This window comes from Rhipicephalus microplus, chromosome 8 (genome assembly GCF_043290135.1).
Source record: "Rhipicephalus microplus isolate Deutch F79 chromosome 8, USDA_Rmic, whole genome shotgun sequence".
Taxonomy (NCBI): domain Eukaryota; kingdom Metazoa; phylum Arthropoda; class Arachnida; order Ixodida; family Ixodidae; genus Rhipicephalus; species Rhipicephalus microplus.
Window position 1 is genome coordinate 90972901 of NC_134707.1, and position 12705 is coordinate 90985605.

At 45.4% G+C, this 12705-nt stretch overlaps 1 protein-coding gene across 1 annotated transcript in view; it reads left to right on the forward strand.

The window, feature by feature from the left end:
• Positions 1-6164: 6164 nt before the first annotated feature.
• The window catches only part of LOC142768312 (uncharacterized), a 63430-nt gene continuing 56889 nt past the window's right edge, over positions 6165-12705 (forward strand). Inside the window, exon 1 of the mRNA XM_075870280.1 lies at positions 6165-7032. Coding sequence (XP_075726395.1) covers positions 6866-7032 — 167 coding nt within the window. The 5' untranslated portion in view covers positions 6165-6865. The remainder of the gene's footprint in view (positions 7033-12705) is intronic.

A 12705-nucleotide genomic window follows, 5' to 3' on the forward strand; every position in this document is an offset into this window, starting at 1 on the left:
ACCATAGCTCTTATTTCCTTGATATATTCTTGATGCCATTTTTTCCACCAAGCGCACACGAGTTTGCATCTGCGTCGCCATGCGTCTTCAATGTCACCGTTGTACAGTCATGTTTGTCCGTCTTGAAACTGTCGCCGTCCACCTATGATGTCTGCGGGCGTTAGTGGCATTGGCTCGTCAGGTTCTCCATATACGTAAGTCAATGGTCGATTGTTGAGTGTTCCTTCAACTTCTGCTACAATAGTGCGTAGCTCCTCTACCGAAGCTGTGCTTTTCGATATTATTTTTCGCATCGACGTCTTCAAGCTTTTTTTGAGGCACTCGTAAAATCCTCCCCACCATGGCGCGCACTCGGCTATCGTTTTCCATTGAATTTGTTGGCCACACCAGTAATTCTTTAAGACCTCGTTTTTAATTGTTTCGAGCATTCTGTTGATTTCCTTTCCAGCTTTTATAAATGTTTTGGCGTTGTCCGAGTATATTACTGCTGGTATTCCCCGTCGAGCTGTAAATCGTCGGAATGCTTGTAGAAAACTTGACGAAGACAAATCGTTGGTAACTTCCAAGTGTACTCCTCTTGTTACCGCGCAGGTGAATATCAGTACATATTGCTTCACAATCTGGTACTTGTCCTTTGCGTAAAGAGGTCCTGTGAAGTCAACTCCCGTAACTTTGAATGGCTCTGCTTCAGTGACTCTGTCTGCCGGAAGTGGAGGTATGTCTTGAGTCGCCGGTCTGGAGTTATGCCTCTTGCAGACGACACATTTGTTTAGAACTCTTTTCACTGCTTGTCTACCCTGCAATATCCAGAACTTAGTTCGAATTTGCGCTAGCGTAACTTGAACTCCTCCGTGTGATATCATTTTATACACGTGACGTATTAGCAGTTCCATGAAATGCTCATCCTTTGGAATTACTATTACGTGCTTGTTGAATTCTTAGATGCACTGCGATCGTCCTTTCTGTCTGATGATTCCATCGTCATTTAAGTAGACTTCGTGTCCATTAATTTCAAATGATCGATTCTTTGAATAGGCCTCACCCTTTGTTTCTCTCAGTGATATTTGGGTCTGTCTTATCCAGTATTTCTCTGCATTTGTTTCCTCTTTTCCTGTCAACGGCCCTTTGTGATTTTCTTTTCTTGTGTTGTTTATGAATCTGAACACCCATGCTGTCACTCTTATAAGCCGTCCGTATGATGAATACCTTTCGATTTCCAAGATTGGCGCAATTTCAGCTCTTCCTATGCATTGGTGACATTCTGTTTTATGCTGGTCTTCCGCGTCTTTATTTGTGCCAATTATGCTTACCAAGTTCTTTTCCAGTTATATTATCCATTCGGGACCGTTCCACCATAACTTTGACGTTATCAATGCCTTTGCGCTTATTCCTCGTGTAAGTAGGTCAGCAGGGTTGTCGTCACTTTGAACGAATGACCAGCTTGCTTGAAGTGTTTTTTCTCCTATTTCTGCGATTCTGTTGGCAACAAACGAATCTCTTTTGCTTGTTCCTTTGATCCAGTGCAGCACAATCATCGAGTCTGTCCAGCAGTGTATTTCCTGAAAACGTTCGTTAAAGTGACCTTTGATGTAGTCGCATAATCTTGATGCTACCACCGCAGCCATCAATTCAAGTCACGCCAATGTCAGCTCTTTAATTGGAGCTACGTGGCTTTTTGTTGTTACCAGCCTTGATTCTTTGCTTCCATCGTGGTATACTGCTATCAAGTACGCTGCCGCTCCGTATGCTAATGGGCTCGCGTCGGCAAATACATGCAGCTTGTATGCTTGTACTGGTTGATTCTTGCTTGCGTAGCATCGTGGAATTTCTAGAACTCGAAAGTCCTCCGCTTCAGACATAACGTTCTTCCATTTGTCGCAATCATCTTTAGGGAGCTGGTCGTCCCACGTGACGTTCGTTTTCCACAGTCTCTGCAGTCCTATTTTCGCGCGTACTGTGAATGGCGACAACAAACCGAGTGGGTCAAATATCTTCGCTGTAGTTTGTAACACAGCCCTTTTTGTCAAGTGTGTTGTACCTGTTAATAAATTCCACTTTTCCATAGGGAAGCAAATCATGTCCTTTGAGTGTTTCCATATCAAGCCAAGAAGCATTGTAAATCCTCTAGATCAAATATCTATGTGAGAATTGTCTCTTTCGTTTTCATCAATTATTTTGTTTATTCGCTCTTCATTAGATGTCCATTTTCTCAAATTCATCGCTGCTTCTCTGAACACTTGCTTTGCTTCTTTGTACAACATAACTGCTTCATCAAGCGTTCCTGCTCCCAAAATGACATCATCCACGTAGATCGCTTTCTGCAGTGTCCTTGTCGTATCAGAAAACTGGTCTTCCACTTGTTTCAAATGATGTTTAATTGTAGCTGCCAGTATAAACGTGCTTGGTGTTGTTCCGAACGTTACTCTTGTTATGCGCCATGTTTGCACTTCATTCATTAACCTTCCTTCAGCGTCATGCTTCCACCACAGAAATCTCATTGCACCTCTATCCTCTTCATGTATAGAGATTTGTAGAAATGCCTTTTCAACATCTCCAACTAACGTCACCTTTTCTTTTCGGTAATTAATGAGCAGCGATAGCATGTCCTCATTCAAATTGGAACCTGCCTCTAGGTTCTCGTTTAAAGACATGCCTTTTCGAGAATGTGATGAGGCGTCAAACACTACTCGAACCTTTGTTGTGGCCCGGTCCTCTCTAATGATCGCATGATGTGGCATGTAGTAGGAAAGTGCATTTGGTTGTTCTGATGGCTCTTGGACCTCCTATGCGACTCCTAAAGCCATATACTCTGATATAGCTTTGTCGTAGCGATACAGCATGTCTTCCTTTTTCTGCAGCCTTTTAGTCAGTTGCTGTAGTCTTTTTATCGCATTTTTCTTGTTAGTTTCCAAGTTCACGTCCTGTTTCCATGGCAAGCTGACTTGATAGCGACCCTTTTGTTGTACAATCTTGCGCTCGAATTCTTCGACCACTTCATTTCCGGTGTTATCCAAACTATTTCTTGTGATCCCCATTGACTCCAGGCTCCGGAACTTCTGTAGCTCTTGCTGGAGTTCTGTCTCCGCAGCTTCGACCTTCAGAATTATGACTGCTTGATTACGTGTTAGTTTTGTCTCGCTCGGCTCTGACGGCCCTTGCAGTACCGATCCTAGTATAGTTTCTACAGCCATCAGTCTGTCCTCAATTCTTTGATTTGTACCAGTAAAGAATTCCCAATAATAGTCTGAGCAGATCAGTAGTTCTACAGAATCTTTTGCAGTCGTCTTGGTCCTGTGATCAGCCACTTGCATATTTAGCTGTTTCATTTTCTCGATGAGTTTCTTAGTTGGAGTTGGTATACAACTGTGCGAGATAACGTCGACTTGTAACGCTTCAATCACTGTTGTGCTTGTTTCTCGTGATCCTACCGTGACTTGCACCACGTTCATTAGTTTAGCCTTTTCGTCTCCTCCAAATGAACCAATCCTCAGCCTTTCCTGTCACAACACCTTCGCACCTATTTCTTTCGCTAATCCCGCTTCAATAAATGAACGTTGACTTCCGCTGTCTAATAACAAACGGCAATGTCGGCCACATGTTTCTCCTTCTACGCACGCTACAGCCGTCTGCAAAAGCACAAACTAATGCTTGATATTTTCGTTTGCGTGTAGCGTAGACGTCGTCGCTTCGGCTTGCACTGTTGAGACCAGCTCTGCCCTTGTTTTCTGCATCACCGTTCTACATACTGACGTGGCATGTCGTCCCTTGCATTGCTTGCATTTTACTTGGGCCTTGCAAATGCGTGCAGTGTGGTTTGGTCGCGTGCATCTGAAGCATGCTCTATTTTCGGTAAGCATAGCTTTCTTTTATCCATTGGAATGCTCCTACGACAGTTTTTGGTTGCGTGGGTTTTCTGCGTGCAGAATAAGCATATTCTGTCCACTGAGCTATAGAAGCTTGAAGTTGTGCGCATCTGTGCACGGTTCTTTCTTGGTTTTGCGGTTATCCTCTCTTGTTCACGTTGTGTTTCATCACGAAAAGCCGCTTGCTCTTTTAAGAACAACATAAGCCTGTCCAGCTCTTCCTCGCACAATTTTCCCATTGCGTTGTTTTGCTCGCCGTTTTCTGAAGCTAAGCTGTTTCTCATAGTCTCTTTTGACTTGAACTGCACTGATAATACTGGTGGAATTTCTCTTTTCAATACCGGTAACAACATCGGCGCAGAGCTCTCAGTTTTCACTTTTAGTGACTTGTGTGCCAGTATGTTAACTTGCACTCTCTGTACTAGCCTATTTAAGCCACTGGTATCTTGAACAGACCTCACTTTCTCCAAACTCAATAGCTCATCCACCTGCATTTCTATGGAATGTTCTCGATTGCCGAACGTTTTTTGCAGTATTTTGATTGCGTTATCATAATTTTCCTCTGCCGAGTACTGAAGTCCTTCAATAGCAGCCGCAGCTTTTCTGGTTAGTGATGCTAAGAAGTAATTGAACTTCTGTCCCTTGCTCATGTTCGGTCTCAGGTGAACTGCCGACTCGTACTGAGACCAAAAGCGGTTGTACTCCAAAGTTTTTCCCCCAAACTTTACTATTTCAAGCTTTGGTAGCCTAACTAGTTCCGTTGCTTCTTGTCCTGTACTTGAGGGCGTCACCTGCTTTGTCCTATCGCTTGAATCTGATTGTTCAGGCTGTCAAAGTCTGATTTCTATTGCAGATAAGATCGTCATTATTTCATGTCGTACTCTATGACGCTTTAGAATTCAGCTTCGGCATTGTCTTCTGTTAGAAACTTTTCCATTTGCTCGTTCGCGCTCTTGAGACTGTCGTTTATTGCTTTAATCTGCGCATGCGTTGTAAGCAGCTACTCCGGGTTATCTCCATCATTATTTGCTGCTCGGCTGCGTTAATCAGTCGCGTGATCTGGGAGCGAAGCGCTTTCCTTTTCTTCGTTATCATTTCTTTGCTCATATTGAGGCGGTTAACAATGACTCCTACTTGTCAATCGTTCGTTCTGATGCTCGTACTGCCCACCGCGGTCTCGTCGCTCGATCCAGGTCGATCCTCTGCTCCTCCGCCGTTTTCTTCTCTGCTGCTCTGTGGCAGGTCGACTTTTCTTGCCGGTGAGGAGGTAGTCTCCTGGTCACGGCACCATTATTAAGACGATCGAGACCAGGGACTGCTTCAAACGAATACGGTTTATTAGAAGAAGCGAAGTAGCGCGCGCTCGCTCCAGGCAGCAGTCTTCTTTCTTCTTCTTCCGGCGTTTGATGATGATATTTTATAGTCCATGAGCCGATAATCAAAAGGCTGATAGTCTCCTGGGATGAAGTAAAAACTCCAAGCCCCCTTCCCTTGGCCCCCACCCTCCCTTGTTTACGGATAAGTATTACCAAAATAATGTTTGCGCAGGGCTAGAAAATTGCAAATCTGATGCGTTGAGTCACATCAGATTTTTTGTTATCACCGTGCGTGTAGTAGCTTCACTGTGGCTCTGAAAATTACGTGGACGATGGTCTTGAATTTTCTGGCGAATCATGCATACACGTTCTCAGAGACACCAGAACCTGAGCGTTTTTAAAAGCGTTCGCGTACATAGGTGAAATACAGCTCACGTTAAAACAAAAATCTGTAAAAATTGGTGGGTTGCTTTGCATACAATTGTGATTCTCCGCTTATTACCGACCACTCACTATTATTGACAAAGCCGAAAAATGCGCAGCCTTCAAATAATTTTTGCGGAGTTTGTTTGTATAAGCTCAATATAATAAAACAACGACGTGTCACCACTGTAAAAACAGCATGAAATCGAAAAAGCCTTGATTTTCAAATAAGTTTGTTTTCTGAAGATAGAGGAATAGAGTGATAATTTTCTATAAGACGGAGAGGTTGGCCTAAGCCAGTTCCCTCTAGCTTTCTACTCCACAGAGCGGATAAGGAAAGGGAGAAAAAAAGTGGGACGAAGGATGTTAATGGGGACAAAAAGAAGTGGTGCGTATTGATTGATATGTGGGGTTCACGTCCCAAAACCACCATATGATTATGAGAGACGCCGTATTAGATGGCTGTGGAAATGTCGACCACCTGGTGTTCTTTAACGTGCACCCAAATCTGAGCACATGGGCCTACATTTCCGCCTCCATCAGAAATGCAACCGCCGCAGCCGAGATTCGATCCCGCGACCTGTGGGTCACCAGCCGAGTACCTTAGCCAGTAGACCAACGCGGTGGGGGGAGGTGGTGCGTATGTACAGTGGTCACTTTTAATAGTTCCCTATAGTTTAGTATTCCGTTCAGTGGTTTCGATGGAGTCAATGTTTGTTCGCACATTGCTGACAAAAGGCAACTTTCACTAAATGCCGTTCGTCGGATGCTTGCCAAAGTTAAGGTAGCATCTTCCTTTGCGTCACGTGTAATGGGCAGTCACAAAATGTATAGGCTATTGTTTTGTTCACGTGGGAGCGCTCACAATTAAGGATGCCCGCGCGGCTGATTAGGTGGAGTTCTATGCATCTCTGTATATACGTAGCCGCGTTCAATATGCGGTTTGCGTATCGCTACACAGGCAGCTGGAAACAGGCTGTAGAAAGGAAACGACAAAAGCCTCTCTATTATAAAAGACGCCTAAATACTTACCGCTTATGGGGTATTTTCGCACATTCGTTCTACCATTAGAGAAGAAAATTCGAAATGGCACTGCCAGTACTGGGCACATCACTGCGTGATTTGCACTTATGAGCAAATTAAGACAAGCCTATGCAGCATGCTTCTTCTGCATACGATAAAGGTAAGATATAATTTGCTGAGCATTTACTACGTGTGATGTAGTTTCGGTTTCCATCGAACGACATACTTTAGAAAAAGGGAATGGTATGCTTGAAGCGGCACTTACGTGTGGTGGTTAATTTTCAGATCCTGCCCTTGTCGACCGCAAGGAAAACTCAAGCACTCCCTTATACCAACTCTTGTAGGAATACTGCATCAATCGAGCTGTCGCCTGATAGATATGATATCGCAGGGAGGCCTGGCAACGCGTAAGTCATTTCCGAGCTAATAGCATACTTCAACTACGTAGTGAACCAGTGTTAGGACAATCAGTGTGGCAATGCAATCAATTACGATCAATAGGTCTGCGTTGTGCTCAATGGTAAAGTCGTTGCCCACCCTATCGTTTGCTACAATTTTGTTTCATGCTCACTGGTTCTTTATTTTTCATTGTAGCATTCATCCACATTTTGAAAGTATGAAGCGAGTCCATTCCGCGACCTGTAACACTCATTTGTTGCGCCAAGCTTTTGCCACTGCAAATATTCTTTAGTGTTCAATCCTGCATGTCGGCTTTACAGCTTTTCCTTCACAGAGTTTTATTTCGACTATCACGAAGTTTCCTTTGTAGCGCGAATGCAACGCAGTCGTTTTGTCACATGTATTCACCTTTTGAAAACACTGCCGATATGTGCGCACGTGTGCTGCCGTATGTGCTGTGTTTATTTCTCTTCCTTCTTTGCTCTGTATCTTTCATCTCCGCCATTCCCCTCCTATGCAAAGGGTAGCAAACCGGCTGCCTATAGGCTGGTTAACCTCCCTGCCGTTCTTTTCCTCCTATTTTCGTTCCTGCTTCAAAATCGAATGTCTAAGGTGTGCCGCAATGCACCTGCTCAACCCACCAACGCACCTGCGAAGGCAGGGGGGTTTGTGTTTGAGGTTCGTTTGGATGCAAAGCTCGCTCGGCGCGAAAATGCTCTTTGAATGATAGATATGTAGGATTTTTGCGGGTATAAATTGGCAGCTGCAAGCACAGGACCGGGTTAACTGGCGGAACATGGGAGAGGCCTTTGTTTTGCAGTGGAAATAGCCAGGCTGATGATGATGATGATGATGACGACGATGGTGATGATGACGATGATGATTATGATGATGATGACAATGATGATTATGATGATGATGATGATGATGATGATGATGTAGAATTTACCGTCCCGAAACCACCATATTGCTACTATACTGTGAGGACGCGTGGAAGAAGAAGAGAACGAGGTTGTCGGTTGGATGCTCTAGTGCTTTTGATTGGAGCACATTATATAGTGTGGCGTCAACGGCAGCACACATTGCGTCGTATGGCGGGGACGCGTTGCTAGCATGTGCCCCTAGCGGGTTGACAGCATCCCGTCGTCCAAGTTCTTCGCGTATGATCTGCCTAATCATTGAGGCAAGATCACAGGATAATATTGGAGAGACGTCGACACTTGCAACGGTGGGGACATTGGCAAGCCGCCCCGCCACAGTGGTCTAGTGGCTAAGGTACTCGGCTGCTGACCCGCAGGTCGCGGAATTAAATCCCGGATGCGGCGGCTAATTTTTGATGGAGGTGGAAATGTTGTAGTCCCGTGTGCTCATATTTGGGTGTTAAAGAAGGCCAGGTGGTCGAAATTTCCGGAGCCCTCCACTACGGCGTCTCTCATAATCATATGGTGGTTTCGGGACGTTAAACCCCACATATCGATTGATATTGGCAAGTCTACCAAATTCGGGAGTGGTGCGCCTAGCCTCCAGTGCCTCAAACGTGTGGCAGTGTTGGATTACGTCCGCTACAGATCCCAAGGTGTTCTTGCCGATGAGGAAATTGTAGACATCCTCAGCAGCTCTTTTAAGGAGATGCCCAACCTTGTCGTCTTCTTTCATGCGCGAGTCTACAGACTTGTACAATCTCAAAATCTCTTCAATATACGTCCTGCATGTTTCACCGGGAACTTGAGCACGCTGCATTAATGTTTGCTCAGCGTGCTTCTTCTTCATCAATGGGTCCCTGAAGCAGCTCACTATTTCTTTTTTAAACGCTTCCCAGGCCGTTTATGTTTCTTCGTGGTTTTCAAACCACACCGACGCCGTCTTTTGAAAAAAACAATCCGATGTTGGAAAGGCGGGAGGCCGCTCCGCAAAAATTGCATTTACTAATACGGTTGAAGTGTTTCAACCATTCGTCGACATCTTCTCTGACCCTCCTAGAAAAGCTTCGTGGTACCAAGTGTCGGCGCCACGTAGGGCCAGACGAAGAGTGCGTGGTGTCGCCGTTAGCAATCGGATCCATAGAGAGCGGTGGTAGACCAGTCAGTCGGTGGCTTCGGCGTAGTTCTTGAGGTAGCGCTTCCGTGATCGTTTGCCTGGGATCACTCCGCTGTACCCCGCACCTTCCACCAATCTTGTTACGGTGAGATGCCTTTATTTACAAGAGATAATGAATGCGAGAATCCAGGGGTCTGGCAGATCACCGCTCGTGCTGACCTCGTTCTCTTCTTCTTGCACGCGTCCCCTCGGTATCGTACCAATATGAATATGAGAGACGCTGTAGTGGAAGAATTCGGAAAATTCGACCACCTGGGGTCTTTAACGTGCACCCAAATCTGAGCACACAGGCCTACAACATTTCCACCTCCAATGGCGAAAATGCACTTTAATACTTTTTTTGTTTCGCTGACTCCTCGTAGTAGTAAACATCTTGCGATGATGCACTTACAAAGCTATATCTCTAGCACTGAATCCCAATGAGCTAACACCCATGTTACGAGTGCACACCTCAAAACATGTGTCAATACATGCCTTGGGGTGTACACTCGTACACATGATCACTCTGGTCTGTGAACCAGGAAGGAATGGTTCTGCCTATAACCTACAATGTACACTGTTCCTGCTCGAGCAGACACATTTTCTCCTTGCGAAATATTAATCATCCAACCAGCCTCGAGTGTAGTTTGCATCTCTAGGTATGGTCTCCAGTACTCATTCATCATGTGCTGCCTGGCCCACGCACTACTTGACCATCGCATTAGAACTTTTTCCTCCCAATGTCGACAAGGGCCCCAGTTACCCCTGTTTTGTTTCTGATACAGTGCCTTGTCATTAGTTGGGTGGTCAGAATAACTTTATTTTGGTCCTGTGGGACGCGCCCTAGCGCGCGGCGGGCGACTCTGAATCTTTACACTCTGAATGCAGTATACTCTGATTACTGTTCTGATGACGTGTACCCCGCATGCGGGCTGTAGTCCACATTAGCACACACGCTCTGGGGGTGTGATCAATCGAGTCACGATTCTCCAACGGCCAGGTGGGAGGCGGCCAACCTCAGTCCGCGCCTGGCCGACCAACTTTAGGCTGTCCAGCAGTGTCTTGCCGTCCCTGTCTATGAATTGCACGCCATCATTTTTTTGCTTCAGGATGCAATGCCTACTTCTTCGTTGTCGTTCAAGAGTTTTTCTTGTCTTCCAGGTAACCGCTATATTCGAGGCTTCCGATAGCTTCTCATGCTCATCACAGAGAAAAACAGGCGCGAAAACTACACAGGATGCATGACCACAGGGCTGACTTACGAAAGATCTTCATTTCTCAACATGCGGACACATGTAGCTCGTTGAAAGATCAATGACAATGTCATCCTTCACGAACGTTCTCAATCAAGTCTGTTTCCATGACAGCCATCTTTTATAAGCAGATAAACTATTTCAGTGAAAGGCAAACGGAAGGGATTTCCAGACGGAAATGGATTGAGAAAAAAATCAATCTCTATACTTTGCTTTCACAGGGCTCCGCATAACATAGTAAAGGTAGAAAAGCATGCGATGTACAATTCTTATGTTCGGTGCCTAAAAAAAGTTATCAGCAGTTTGTTTCTCGGGAAACAAAAGAGGAAGGCAGCCACAGCCGCGTCGTTTAAAGCATGTACACTGATTCGTGAAATACATTGAATGCGTCGTATACGTATTCCCATTAACCTGGGTAGGAAAATACAATTATCGTGGGTAAGGAAACAGAAAAAAACTCTGAATAACAACTGTAAGAGCATCAGTACTACGTAAATAAATTAATTAGTGGCTATCTAGGCCTTCATTGCAAGAATTGAGGCTTCAAGACAATCTCTTTCAAAACAAATAACACAATAATTAAAAAACAAAATAATATGACTACGGAAATAAAGGAGCAGAAATATTGTCTCAAAGACACAGGGATGCAGGCAAAAAAACAGGGTGTTTACTTTCGTAACCAAAGGCCAAAAGCACAAACACCAGTGCACACGCCCACAGAACTACTTCGTTATCCTTCTCAGAGGCTGGCAACTATAGTTGCCATCCTACCTTGCATCGATTCCCCCCTTTCAAGAGCGACCGTCCCGATCGTTTCGCTAAGATGCTACAGATGGCCTTGGAAAAAATAACCCTGCCGTGTTGGTGATAATAAGAAAAAGTTCGAAGTGTTCATAACTCGTGGGCAAGGTACGTTTTCATCCGTACTACATGGGCTGCTTCTGCACGTGGACGTCTTCGGTTTAAACTGGTTTCAGAGATTTAGGAACAAACCTCCTAATTCACGTCACTCAGGTAGTGCACAACTTCGTAAGGGCCAAAGTAGCGTCACAATAGCTTCTCCGAAAGCCTGCGTTGTCGAACTGGTATCCACACCCCTACATAGTCACCCATTTGATAGTGGATGTTCCTTCGGCCTTGGTTGTAACGGTGAGCGTCGGTATCTTGCTGCGTTCGAATGCGGTTCCGTGCAAGCTGGTGGGATTCCTCGGATTTCTCAACAAAGTCGTCAACACTGTCATCTCCGCTGGTGTCCTGGTCTAAAGGAGCATAGCGTTTAACGGTGTTGTGACGCGATGGCCATAAACAAGCTCGAATAGTCTTAGGTTTGTGGTCTCATGCACAGCGGTATAATAAGCAGACGTGGCTTAGGGCAAAATTTCATCCTACGATTTGTGCTCTACTTCAACATACATAGATGGTATGTCGGCCACTGTTTTGGTTAACCGCTCCGTCAAGCCGTTTATTTGAGGATGATAAGCTGTTGTTTTCCGGTGGTTGGTGTTCGTCACCTTGGCGACTTGTAATAACTCTGCTGTAAATGCTGCTCCCCGATCGTATATAAGAACAGCAGGTGCACCATGACGCAAAACAATGTCATGGACGAAGAATCTGGTGAATTCAACTACAGTTCCCCTAGACACAGCTTTGGCTTCTTCATAGCGAGTCAGATAGTCGGTTGCGACAATTATCCACTTGTTTTCTGAGGATGACGTAGAAAATAGACCAAGACGATCCATTCCCACTTGTTCAAACGGTGCTCGAGATGGATCTAAAGGCCTGAGAAAGCTGGCAGGCTTTGCGGGTTGAACTTTACGCCTCTGACAGTCGCGGCAGGTGCGGACATTGCACTGAACTGATGAATACAGCTTTGGCCTTCTGTCGAATGCGCACTAATGTCCTAGCAAAGCCTAAATGACCGGCAGAAGGATGGTCGTGGCACGCCTGCAAAACTTCCTCACGCAGTGCCGTTGGAACGGCGAGGAGAAAAGTTTCCTGGCTGCTCTAAAGACTTCTCTTGTAGAGAAAATTGTTCCACAGGCCATACGATGCTAATCCACGTAAGAGCTGGCGTGGTAAGATAACGTCTTGTCCTTGAAGTTGCTGGATGACACGAAGTAGCTCAGTGTTCTCACGTTGAAGCTCACCCATCCGCACTACATCGATGATGCCTAGAAACGGTGAATCTTGTTCAGTGTCTGATGACGTCGAAGAAACGGGAGCACGAGACAGGCAGTCAGCATCTGTATGCTTATGTCCTGATTGGTAGGCCACCGTTATATCGTACTCTTGAAGGCGGAGGCTCTAGCGGGTGAGACGGCTTGATGGGTACCGTAGATTGGCAAGCCAAAG